The sequence below is a fragment of the Thermobia domestica genome, chromosome 8 (genome assembly GCF_964235325.1).
Source record: "Thermobia domestica chromosome 8, izTheDome1.hap1.1, whole genome shotgun sequence".
Taxonomy (NCBI): Eukaryota; Metazoa; Arthropoda; class Insecta; order Zygentoma; family Lepismatidae; genus Thermobia; species Thermobia domestica.
The window spans coordinates 116,718,997-116,731,367 of record NC_137461.1 but is presented as its reverse complement, the minus strand read 5'-3'; the positions used below and the strand labels follow the sequence as shown (position 1 = coordinate 116,731,367).

The 12,371-nt window shown below is 34.1% G+C and overlaps 1 protein-coding gene across 4 annotated transcripts in view; it reads left to right on the top strand.

Moving 5' to 3' along the window:
• Positions 1–12,371, top strand: part of LIMK1 (LIM domain kinase 1) — a 93,342-nt gene that overhangs the window by 40,071 nt on the left and 40,900 nt on the right. For all 4 annotated transcript variants that reach the window (XM_081768912.1, XM_081768909.1, XM_081768910.1 and 1 more), the window contains 3 exons: positions 3,104–3,236; positions 4,838–5,052; positions 10,927–11,158. In XM_081768912.1, the coding sequence (XP_081625038.1) occupies positions 3,104–3,236; positions 4,838–5,052; positions 10,927–11,158 (580 nt within the window). The remainder of the gene's footprint in view (positions 1–3,103; positions 3,237–4,837; positions 5,053–10,926; positions 11,159–12,371) is intronic.

The following is a 12,371-nucleotide window of genomic DNA, read 5'->3' as shown; positions in this document are numbered from 1 at the left end:
TGCCACGCGAAGATTTGTTGAAAATCGAAGTGTGTAGCTACTTCTACCGCTTCCCTAATTTTATGCTTCATGCAGCGAGGATATTTGATCCATTCTTGGGAATGCCAAGAATGTCCTCAAGTTAAAAAGAATAAAAAGAACGGCATTTTTGTAAGGGTTATCCTTGAATGTTCACTAATTCCAAAAATCTAAAGTTAAGTGTGTATGAGTGATGTAAAAGCGTATTGAATATTTACTTGTTTACGCTTCAACATGATTCGTAGCTTTTCAAGAGTAATTGTTTTTGATACCTACAAGGAAGCGTACATATTTTAGAAGACAAACAGATGCACATAATAAATTTCTAAATTAATTACGTACTTATCCCCGGCCAACTAAGTTTGTGGTAGACAATATCGTGTCCACGGGTTTTTTCAGGGTACTCCCGTTTCCTCCCACTTTCTCATTCCACCAATTATCCCATCATATTCACTTGCCTTAATCATCGTTTCCCTTAAACTAAAAGGCATAATCATGGGGTGTTAACTGAAATATTTCTTTTTTTTAATCACATACTTTCCATTGTTTATCTTTGGCGTTAAGATAGATCCAAGATTGTTCGATATTATCTCTCTAATTGAAGCACAAAACTAGGAGGGTGGTAAGTGCAGTTACACATTGTATTTACATAATTTCTGACAGAAGTAATTCAGAGGCATAAACGAAGCTTACTGAAATATGTTGAAATTAATTATTGGTTTTCAGAATTATCATTACCGAGAAAGAGTATGTATCTTGGTCCAGTTGGATAAACACTTCTGAACGAAGATATTAAATGCGCAAATATAGTTGGCCAATCTATGGAAAGAAAATTATCGATTTTATGGTGTGTGAGAACAAGGCTAAAAGAATAATCAAATGGGAAAATGGAAAGTGAGATCATAATTATGATAGGTTGATTTCAGTACATAAATTAAATGAAAGGACGAGAGATAGATGAGAAATGTCTCATCATAATTAAACTGTATGCAAGTTATTGTTTGTTTGTGGTTTAATGGGGATATCAGCAGCTGAACTATATGTTTTCTTTAAGTTATTGTTGAAGCGACCTGCATTGCATATTTTGAAAGCAGAGTATAATTACTCATTTATAAGTTGAAAACAGAAGTAAGATAATGCAGTAATAAGAGAGCAGGGGATATTATTGATAGGCATTTGTAAATAATCGTAAAAAGTATTTTTGCGTCGTTTTTGGCATGTTTACTTTGAAATGTAACATAATTTAGGAAATAACTCTATTAACTATAAACAAAGTACAATAGAACTGTCTATAAAGTAAAGTGAAGGTGATTCAGAAAGCATTGAAAATCATATTCCATTTGCTTGTTCATTCAGAAGTTATTCAAAAGTAAAAGGAGAAGTTTTATTAAACTAGAAAATTACTCTGATCAAGGCTATAGAAGGCAGTACCAGTTCTTCTAACGGTGTACCAAAATCGGCGTAAATTATACGAAATACGAATATAATGCGACAAATAAACTATTAGAAAAGTCAGTGACGTTTAAGCCTAACTTTTAGACGATAGTGTTAAGATTTTTTAGTAGGAGTGGCAGATTTTCTGATGCCGGCCTTTGTAGAAGAATAAGTTCGTAATGATAATTTTTCGGCCGCTTGTGAGTGAAGTCAGGCCTTTAAAACATTAAAGTTTTTTTTTTCCGCATGATATCAAAAAAAGATGAAAACCACCTTAATGCACTAATTGTTGTATACAATAGTAATGCATTAAGTAACATTTATTCCCTTAGTTTCAAGCGTTAACACTTAATTTTTTCCAATTTAACTTTCTTTATGAACCACTTCTTTTCGTGTTGAAAACTGCTAACTTTCGACATAAGGTCCAGGTGTTTTAATGGACAAATTATTGTTGTATTTTGGATACAAAGTGTTAAAAAAAATGTTACTCTGCAATATTTCCACGAATATAACTTCGAAACTAGTCCGGTTTGCAAATAATTTTGATTTAACTCTTTTGAAAATGATATTCAATTGACGGTAAGTTTGAGCAAAACATTGTGCACACAAGATGAATCAGTCAATTGCATAGATAGATCATTCTGTTTAAAAAGCAGATTGTTATTATCCATATTATGTTAAAATTCGCTAGTTTTCCATATTTCTAAATAAGAACTTGAACTGTTAAACTGACAACAAACTACTTCCTTATGCTACTTCTACTCGTGCATCACTAGTCGTCTTATATAACGACTATTATATATCTATATATTGGTCGTATATTAATGGATATATAATATTTAAACTTAGTCTTTCGTTTACTGTTGGTTATAACATTTTTATTCGTATTTAGCTACATGAGTTAATCCCAGAAAGTTAAGAAATATGCTTTTAAAGAAAGAGGTCGTTTAAATTGATATAGGGCATATTTTAAATTGATGAGTTATAAATATTAAAGTAATTAACTCGTAAAAACATATACAAGAATAATACGGAAAAATAGTGTTTTTATACTTCCTAAGAAGCTTAGTGTATTAGGCATGTTTTTCACATTGATTTATCTTGCGTCGCGTCAATAATTGATGATTTATTAATATGTTGTTATTGAAATCAGGGGATTATTGCATGAAGTAAATTTGATGACAATACATTCTAGAATACACACACACACACACACACACACATATATATATATATATATATATATATATATATATATATATATATAAACGAAAGAAAAAGTTCACTCAGATTTCACGAAATCTTTTATACTACATTTCGTCCCGATATGGGTAAATGGAATCCAGTCTGGGGTATTAAAGTACTTAAGTTGCACAAATTGCATGGATTTGAAACATACAGAAGTGCATTAGTGGTATGGTTTTGCTATTAGAGGAATGTGAGTGTTATTTCTTGTCAAATGCACATATGGTACTTTTTCGCAGGATGTCCAGTGCATTTATAAAAGAGAATTTGTTCTGGTTTGCTTTTGCTGAAGAGAGTATGATTTAAGTGTATATAATTTCGTAATTTGTGATATACTGTATGCAGATGTTTTAACTGCCATAACATGTTAAAAGAGTTCTTTAAAAATATTTCTTGTTAATTTTAGGCTGGACATGAGTAGTGATCTTATGTCCCTCCATATTGGTGATAGAATTTTAGAAGTGAACGGAACCCCTGTGAAAGATCAATCAATTGAACATATTGAAAATCTCATACGATATTCAGATAGCGTATTGCAGGTAAGCAATGATTCTTTTTACTTTGTATTCTATCGTGCTAATCCAACGAGAAAAAAGGTAGTGAGGAAAGGTAGTTTAATAATATAATGCGTATGCAACAAACTTACGAGTAAAATTAGCAATTCGCCAAAGGAATAACATCGAAGGAACTTAATGCTAGACCTCTTACGTAAAGTGATAAGGTTGAGATCACATAATTAACGGTAGCGCCATTGCAATAGATCGATGAGCTGTCAGCACAAAGAAAATAGAACAAATAGGATTTTTAAAAAGAGGCATCATTAATACACGCACATTCTCACTATATTCTTAAACGGTCTCTTAGATTACTTGTGGGTGATTATTGAACATTTATTACACACTGTAGTGTTTAAGAAAAAAGAAAGTAAAAAAAAAAAAAAAAAAAAAAATCTGTACAGATGCAGTAGTACCCGAGTAGTGTACTGTTAGATCTGTTTAATAACTTTGCTGGTACACATAAACTATTGATTGAAACCTGTATATATGTGAAACTTGTATTCATTCTAATTTATTGTCATTATGATCATGTCATTTAACCTAGGAGCATAGTCGTGGAGCCTTGAGACTTGAAGAAATCTCAATAACGAATATATAGGCTTATTCCATTTTGCTATAATAATAATAATAATAATAATAATAATAATAATAATAATAATAATAATAATAATAATAATAATAATAAATATCAGCTCCAAGATGTACGCTCTTGACAAATGATATTGTACCGTATAGCGAGTCAGTGAGAATCAAATAAAAACTGGAACAGTGAACTAGGCTCCAGAAGAAATATGATTTAAAGTAATCTTTAATCTTTAAGGATAACGGAGTCTTGTTTGATCGAATTGGGACTCAATGAAACTTTCTATGGAACTCTTCACAAGAATGTCGGAATCTTAGTTGACCAAATTGAGACTCAATGAAGAATTTTAGTCTTCTGCCATAGTCTTCACAAGAATACCGGATTTTTCTTTGATCAAATTCAGACTCAATGAGGAATTTTAGAGTCTTCTATTATAGTCTTCACAAGAATAGCGGAGTTTTATTTGATTAAATTAAGACCCAATGAAGAATTTTAAAGTTTTCTTTGATACTCTTCATAAGAACATCGAAGTCTTACTTGATCAAATTGAGACAAAATGAAAAATCTTAAAACTTTCTATGTACATGATGTCTCTCATGAGTTTTCACACTCGTCTAAACTCGTGCAGGTGTCAGAATCTGAAACGGCGTATTATTTGCACAGATTTGTTTCACTGATTAAGGATAGATTTTTTTTCTATTTCTTAAAATGCTGAAATAACGGAAAGAAACAATGTAACTATTTGTAGCTTTTTCATTGAATATGTTTCCTTATCGGTTGGATGTATCTTTAATATAATTACATGGGACTAGCAGTGAAAATTAGTAATTTCGTATGTTCGATAATATTCGAAGCAAGCGAATGGAAATCGAGCTTGAAATGTATTCAAACTAAGACAACATATATTAAATGTAGGAAACAGTATTATATATAACCATGTGTGAAGAAGAAAATCAAATTAACATATTTATTAAATTGTTTCATCTCTCTTTTTCCGTAGTTAACTATTGAGCATGACCCTGATGCTCTGTCGAGAAGAAGGCCGAGTTTCCCGTATCCTTCAGTGCCTTTAATTAGCACTCCAAAGACTCAGGATCGAGAGAGGCTGTTTAAACGAAGAGACGAAGGATATGTCAGTGGGTCGAGAAGTCGGCAACTTAGAAGGGGAAAAGGCAGCAAGGAACGTTCCTCTTCGACTTCACGTCTCCTCGAAGGGTAAGGTTTCCATAGTTTACCTTTCGTATTTTTATACGGAAGGAAATTATTGAAGTTGTCTGACATCTGTTGTTTATTAAAATGAAATTAACTTCAAATCATTTGTCAATTAAAATGAATGTGTATGTTATATATATTATTTGCAGGCTTGAGGTTTGCTTATTCATTTATTATTTCAGTGTGTGTGAAAAAAGATGTGAAACACAAGTGACAAACAAGAATGAAGCCAATGAGAAAATGTTGGTTAAACATCGTTTTGCCCTTCTTTCAAAGACTCGCAGAATAAGTGTAGGCAATATGGGAGAGGTTAAATAAATTGTACAGTTGATTTGTGAGTAAAATGACAGAAGTTGACATTTTAATCATAGTTCCATGGAGAGTAGTCATAAGAAGTTAAAATTGCATTTCTGTAAAATTTAGTGTGTAGCACTTCACCTGTTCATTCAACCGAGACTAGAATTCAGCGTGTTTGTCTTTCGCCCTTTACTTGTGTAAACGATAAAGACGTATGCGAATAATATAGTATGTACCTAGATTTTTGCAGTCTTCTTCAGGGTAGAATCTTCTATTTACAAGTTAGTGAGAGCTTTAAAAAAATGTGCTTTACTCCTCCTTTTGTTTAGTAGCTAGTTTATATTTTTCATTTACGGGAAAACAGGGAATCTAATTAATAATCATCTTCGTCGAGCGTTTGAACATGTTCAGTTGGGTTACGAGCGCCCACTTCTTTGTTTGTTACAATATCTGATATCTGAACTAACACTGTGTGCATGACTTTTCTCGGAATTCTCCCGTTTCCTCCCACTTTCTACATTCCACCATTTCGTGGAAGTGAAATTGTATCATAAAATCCTTATGATGTTGTTCTTCATACGTTGCTGCAATGTAGTTTCCTGCCATTTAAAAATAATGTAAAATCGTTCATATCTTTTCAATAGATACCTTAAAAAAGTGTGTATGTTTCGTAGGCTGGCCTACTTTATAGGAAGTTAGGGCCCTACCTCTGGTTATATTGGAATTTAGCGTTTCTTTCAGCCCCGAGTCTGTATGAGACATGGACCAACACTTAATGTGGAGTGCGAATGACGGGCTCCCGCTGGGTCTCCAACTTCGAACACACGTTGTCCTATCTTTGGTTTAGACACTTACCTTAATAAATATTCTGCGTATATAACTTTGGGATAACTACTGGGATAATAAAAAAGTGGAAATATTAAACAAACTTAAAAGAAAAATAACATACTTAAAAAAAACACTAAAAAGTAGAAGAAAAACTTAAAATAAATAAATATATATAAATAAACTAACTTTAAAAAATTCTGAAAAGCAGGAAAATAATTCATTTTTATTATCTTTAAAACATTTTGAAGTCTATACCAAGCCAACAAATTTTTATTCGTAAATTACCATTGAAAGTATATTTCATATTAAACATTAATTTGTTTGGCTTGATACCGTCATGATTTTTTAAAGATATTGATAATAAATTATTTTCTGCTTGTTCATCACAATAACTTCTCCGATAAAGTAAGTAATAAATACAGCACAATTTTCTATCAGTTGTAACTTTATAGAACATGTTATCATATTAGAAAGGTATATTGTATCTCTCTCTTTCTCTCTCTCTCTCTCTGGCCTTCGGAACCCGGAAATTTAATGCCGCGTTCACAAGAGCTCTCACAAAAGTAAGCAACCATGTTTCGCAGCCATATAGGACAACAGGCATGATTATCATTTTATATAATCTTCAAATTTCTCGACAGAATTCGCGACAACAAAGTATTTTGATCTGAATAATAACACGAATTCGATATGTGATATCTACTGTGAGTAAAGTGAATAATGTGATTTTGACAGCATCAGTGGAAGTAAGAGTTAGGTAAATGAGCAAACATGTTAGTAACATCCCTTTAATGGTACTTCATTTATTTAAAAGGAATGATTTAAGTATAAAAGCATGACATTAAACGCAAATAACTCTCAGAAAAAAAAAAAAAAAAAACTTGGTTAGTGCAATTTTGTAAATATGTTTTAATTTATGGATTGTGCAATGATTGACCACAGAGAAAATGCAATGAAGTTGTTTTTTAAGTTTTATAGATTTGTTACTTTTCCTCTCCCTTGACACACACCTTTCTCTGTATCTCTTACACACCGAATTGTTTTCCTTCATGTATATACAAAAGCATTCACTGAAAGCATTCATAACAATGTTTACTATATTTCTCTCTGTGTGTGACTATTTATTTATCTGTCTATATTTGCCATATTTCTATTTGACTGAATTGAAAAAAAAATATGACAGTGGAAAGTCAGAAATGAAAATATAATAGAATGTACTCTGTGAATATTTTGTAACTTTCATCATTCTTCCCATCAATATATATACAGATACTCACAAATTTAATAGAAACATCTGAGAAAAGAACAACATGCCGGATCAATATGGCATTGGACTACCTTTCACCCTCAGAACAGCTCGGATGCAAGTGAATTGGAGTCATAGAGGTCGTAAGTGGTAGTAAGTGAAATATTATCCCATTTCACGTGTGTTGCATCACTCAGTTCCGTAACAGAAAATGGAGGCGAGATTCTGCGTCGGATTCGTGTTTTCGAAACGAACCACATGTGTTCAATTATATTGACGTCTGGGGAGTCAGCGGGCCAGGAGTGGTGTCCAACTTCATCCGAAGTTCCTCAGACTATACCGCAAAAGCTCTAGCTGTGAGAATGAGCCCATTATCATCCCGGAATGTGGCATTATTGCCCGAAAACGTCTGCACCGTAGAGTGTACATGTTTCCCTAAAATGGCAACATAATCACTGGCAGTGACGCGATCAGTAAGCATCAGCACGGGACCCACTGAAATCAAGATATTGCGGCCCACAATATTATAAGTTCGCCAGCACTTTTCTTGGCTGGACGGAAATACTATGGATCATACACTTTGGGCGTCCGCTACACATAAACACGGCCCATGATTTGAAGTAAGATAAATGATCTCATTTATCTTAGTTCCAATAGGAATACGAAGTACTCATTCTACCCTATCAGTTTCCAGTCATCACAGGTCCGTGTTTCTTGTTTACTGTACCATTGGCATCGTGTTAAAGTGTTCTGGTCTCTTAGCTGTTTCTTCAGTGCAACCTGATCCCATATGCCCATGTCATGTAACTCGTGACGGATTATTTCGATACAGGCTGTGAGAGGTGATGCTTGAGTTTTTCCGTTACTTACACCGTAGTCGCACGACGATTCTGAGTGGTAATCCGCTTTAATGCTCGGCAGGACCTGTCATTGAGGGTTTTCTTCCGAGCACTCTTCACCGATGTGGTTTCGCCGTGAGTTTTGTAGGTTGTAATCATCTTGGGCAATGTTCCTCGTAACACACCCAACACATTTGCCACTTCTGTCACGATCGCATCACATAACTGAGCGTATGCCCATCTTTGGAAATCAGACAGGTGTCCATTTTATACTATCAATGTCTTCAGTTCACTGCACATTATCGTTCGAGTACTCCTCACGTAGTACTGAGTTTGCTTCAACACAGTGCTACCAACAGCCCGGGATGCAGTCATCGCCTGACGGTTGTCATCTGACGTGTTTCGAACTCCTGGTATTTTCGTTAAATTGAAAAGTATATTTTTACGTGTTACGTGTTTTTATCATACAGCTTACAGACTTCCGTTGATATGGATAGATTTAGAAAGAAGTTTACTTTAGTTGACATTGTGAAAGTTGTATATAGAAATCAGTAATTGCAAAATCTTGAAATCAGGGGCGGCATTTGAGGCTCTATGAGGGGCAGTTATTCCCTCTGCTGAGTTTGAGGTTGATACACATTTTGATCAATAGGGTAACGATATCAATGAAAAACGTAAAACTCCGCTTATATCGGAGTGTCTTGCTCCCACGCGCCTAGCAAAATTGAAATTATGTTGCTGGTTAAAATATATTACACACTTAATATTACTGATTATACTTTTAATTCGAGCTTCAAACACAATTTACACTTTTGTTTTCCGTCAAAACGGACGGAATAATAATACTGTACTACCAATAATAATCCCTAAAACCAGGAGTGTATATTTTTCCGGTGGGAGAGCATTGAACGCATTATAGTGGTTCGGATTCCATCTTACGGCGATAGTGCCGGTGTTGAAAAAGGTTGCTAAACTTCAACAAATAAACAAGGAGTGCATATTATAAACAAGAATATAATATAATAATAATACAACATACATACATAAATAAACCTGTCACTGTTTGAGTGGTTTATAGATAAAACCGCTACAGAAACAAATACTTCTCTTTCGTTTAATAGAAGATAGCAGTGAAACCTGCCTATTTTGGCCACCATTGTTTCAATTGCTTAGTGGCCAACTTACAGAAAATAAATAATTATTGAAACAAAAACTATCGTAGATTGGAGCTACTAATTAGTAGCTAAATATTAGTTCGTATTTTATAAATAACGGTTAAATTTATTTCTGGAATATGAAAATATCCTGTGAAATAAGTATCTATCTTAGTTCATCATTCACACTCCACGGTCAGGAAATAATCAAAATCATCCACCTCTCAGCACCCGCAGCACCCTTGCTTTCCACTCTTAGCAGTGAAACACCAAAATCGTCCGATTGTGCATCTGAAAAATAACTGTAAACCAGCAAGCAACAAACAAAAAGACTTGTTCTATTCTCTCATATATCTTTCTTTGTAACACTTTGCACCATGTATCTTACCGTCATCTGCTGTAAATTTGCTGCAGGTTCCCCAAAGGAAAGAAAGATTAAAAGATGAAAAAAAAAAAAAAAAAAAAACCCTAAAGTAAGTGGTCTTGCAGTAAAGAATATAAATTAGAAACCCTAACGGCACTAATTGATTGCTATATTTGCCGACATAGTCATAAAAGCAATAAAGGAGCCACTTGCAGTATTTTTGAAGAAGTTACTTTCAATTGACATTTTTTAATCCTCCCCCTTCAGTTTACTGACCTCGCGAAACACAACAGCAAAATATGTTCTGAACGGGTTTCTAAGAAATAAAGATTACGTAGGTGTTCAACGTACAGAGGTGAATTTAACATTACAGCATAGGAATAACATTGCTTCAATGCAAGTTCCAAGATACAATGGTAGTCAACTTATAGAATATTGAGTGATGTATGTCTTATGGGAAAATGTAGGTTCCATTGGAAAGAAATCAAGAAAGACAGGTAGCCACGTTAACATATTTTACTGTAATACAATATATATATATATAGTTAGTTTCTAATCATGAATCCAATAACCTGCTAATATATCTCATGTCTACCCAATATATCAAAAAAGTAGAGGATTAAAACGAAACCAAAATGGTACTATGTTGAAGAGAACGATGGTGCAGTATCACTTCATGATTTTATTAACATCCGCCATTATTGGGGCCGCGGTGGCTCAGTGGTAGAGCGTTCACCTCTGGTGCTTGGGAGTCCGGGTTCGATCCCAGCCCCCGCCAAGTGAACTTTGTGGTGGACAAACACCGTGTGCGTTTGTTTCCTCGGGGTTCTCCCGTTTCCTCCCACTTTCTTCATTCCACCATTTCATTCATCACTCATCATCACCGTCTCCTTTAGCCTCACCGGCATAACCATGGGACGTAAAACTCGAAGATTTCATTTCATTTCATCCGCCATTATTCTAGTCAACAGCGAGAGAAAACAGAAAAATGTATTTGTTCCAAAGTTTGAGGGTTGAGCACCATATGGAAATATAATCAAAAGACTTACTAGATATTTTAATAAGAAATGACATGTGCTTGTGCTTATAACATCTGCACATTGACATATATTTATGTAATAACATTATATAATGGAATTTTTGTTTTAGGTCCCCTCTAAGTAACAAGGATGTGTGTGATTTATCCCGTACAAGGTCTTTCCGTGTTGAGCCAAAGAACCAGCGGATATTCCGAGCTTCAGATCTCGTGAAGGGTGAACTTTTGGGAAAAGGGTTTTTCGGTCAAGTGTATAAAGTGACGCATCGTGATACAAGTGAGGTGATGGTTTTGAAAGAGTTGTATCGTGTGGACGAAGAAGCTCAAAAGAACTTTTTGAAAGAGGTAAGTCTAATACATCTATCATTTATTGTGAAAAATTTTGTCACGTTCAGCAGGAAATTATTTAAAATTGTATAATCTCCCTCTCTCTAAGCACAAACAATTTCATTGTGATGTTTACTAATTGCTGCACCAAAAGCTAAGAATTCAGTTGAAATTAGTAAGTATAGTTTCTTGAGTGTTTGCGGGGCCATGGCGGCTCAGCGGTAGAGCGCTTACTTCTGGTGCGTGGGGTTTCTGGTTCAATCCCCGGACAAGTAAGTTTGTGGAAGACAATATCGTGTCCGTGTGTTTTCACGGAGTATTCCCGTTTCCTCCCACATTATCATTCCACCGAGTATTGCATCATCATTAACTTGCCTTAATCAACCGTCTCTCTCGGCCTATGCTAGCGCTCCAAGTGGGTTGTATGGTGGGACAAACGTTATGTGCGTGTTTTTTTTCTACCGTTTCCTCTCACTTCCTTCATTTATTCATTTCTCATCATCGTCTCCTTTAGCCTATACGGCATAAACTGTGGGATTTAAAACTGAAATATTTAATTTCATTTAATTTTCATAAAGATGCTGGAATTAATGTACGTGGTTGGTATTGAGTCTGTAGGAATTCTACAAATCTTGAGCCCAGCTCACTGTGACTAATAGCTTTGTTCTAAGATTGTCACAATTGTATGATTCACTACTTGGACAACTTACGTTCCCATTCCTTATATTTAGTTAAAGAAAATTTCATTTAACATGAGTATAGATGCCACATATTTAAAAAAAAAAAAAAATCATTAAAGTGGTTTTCGCTATTAAGTCGAATTGTGTATTTCTTAAAAGATTAAGTCGAAGAATTACGGTAAAATCGGAGTAAGATATTAAAACGGAATCAGTGGAATGAAGAGTTGTATTGCATCAGAAGTAAATAAAAGTATTATATTGCGATTATTTTCGTTGCCAGGCAACATATTTTTTCTCTTCGAGTTAGTACAGATACTTACTAGAATATTAATTAAATACCAAAACACCTATGATAGAGAGATATCCCTCTTAGTTTATTTTAGTTTATACTTTTCTTCAATTTTTATTGTTTTATTGTACATAACCAAGGCTTCAAAAGAGAATCGAAAAATTGAAACATTTTAATCATGTTCTAGGATTATAATTACAAATTAGTGAAATTACTAATAAATTCCCGAGGGCGAGACGAAGCTTAGTAATTTTTGACGTGA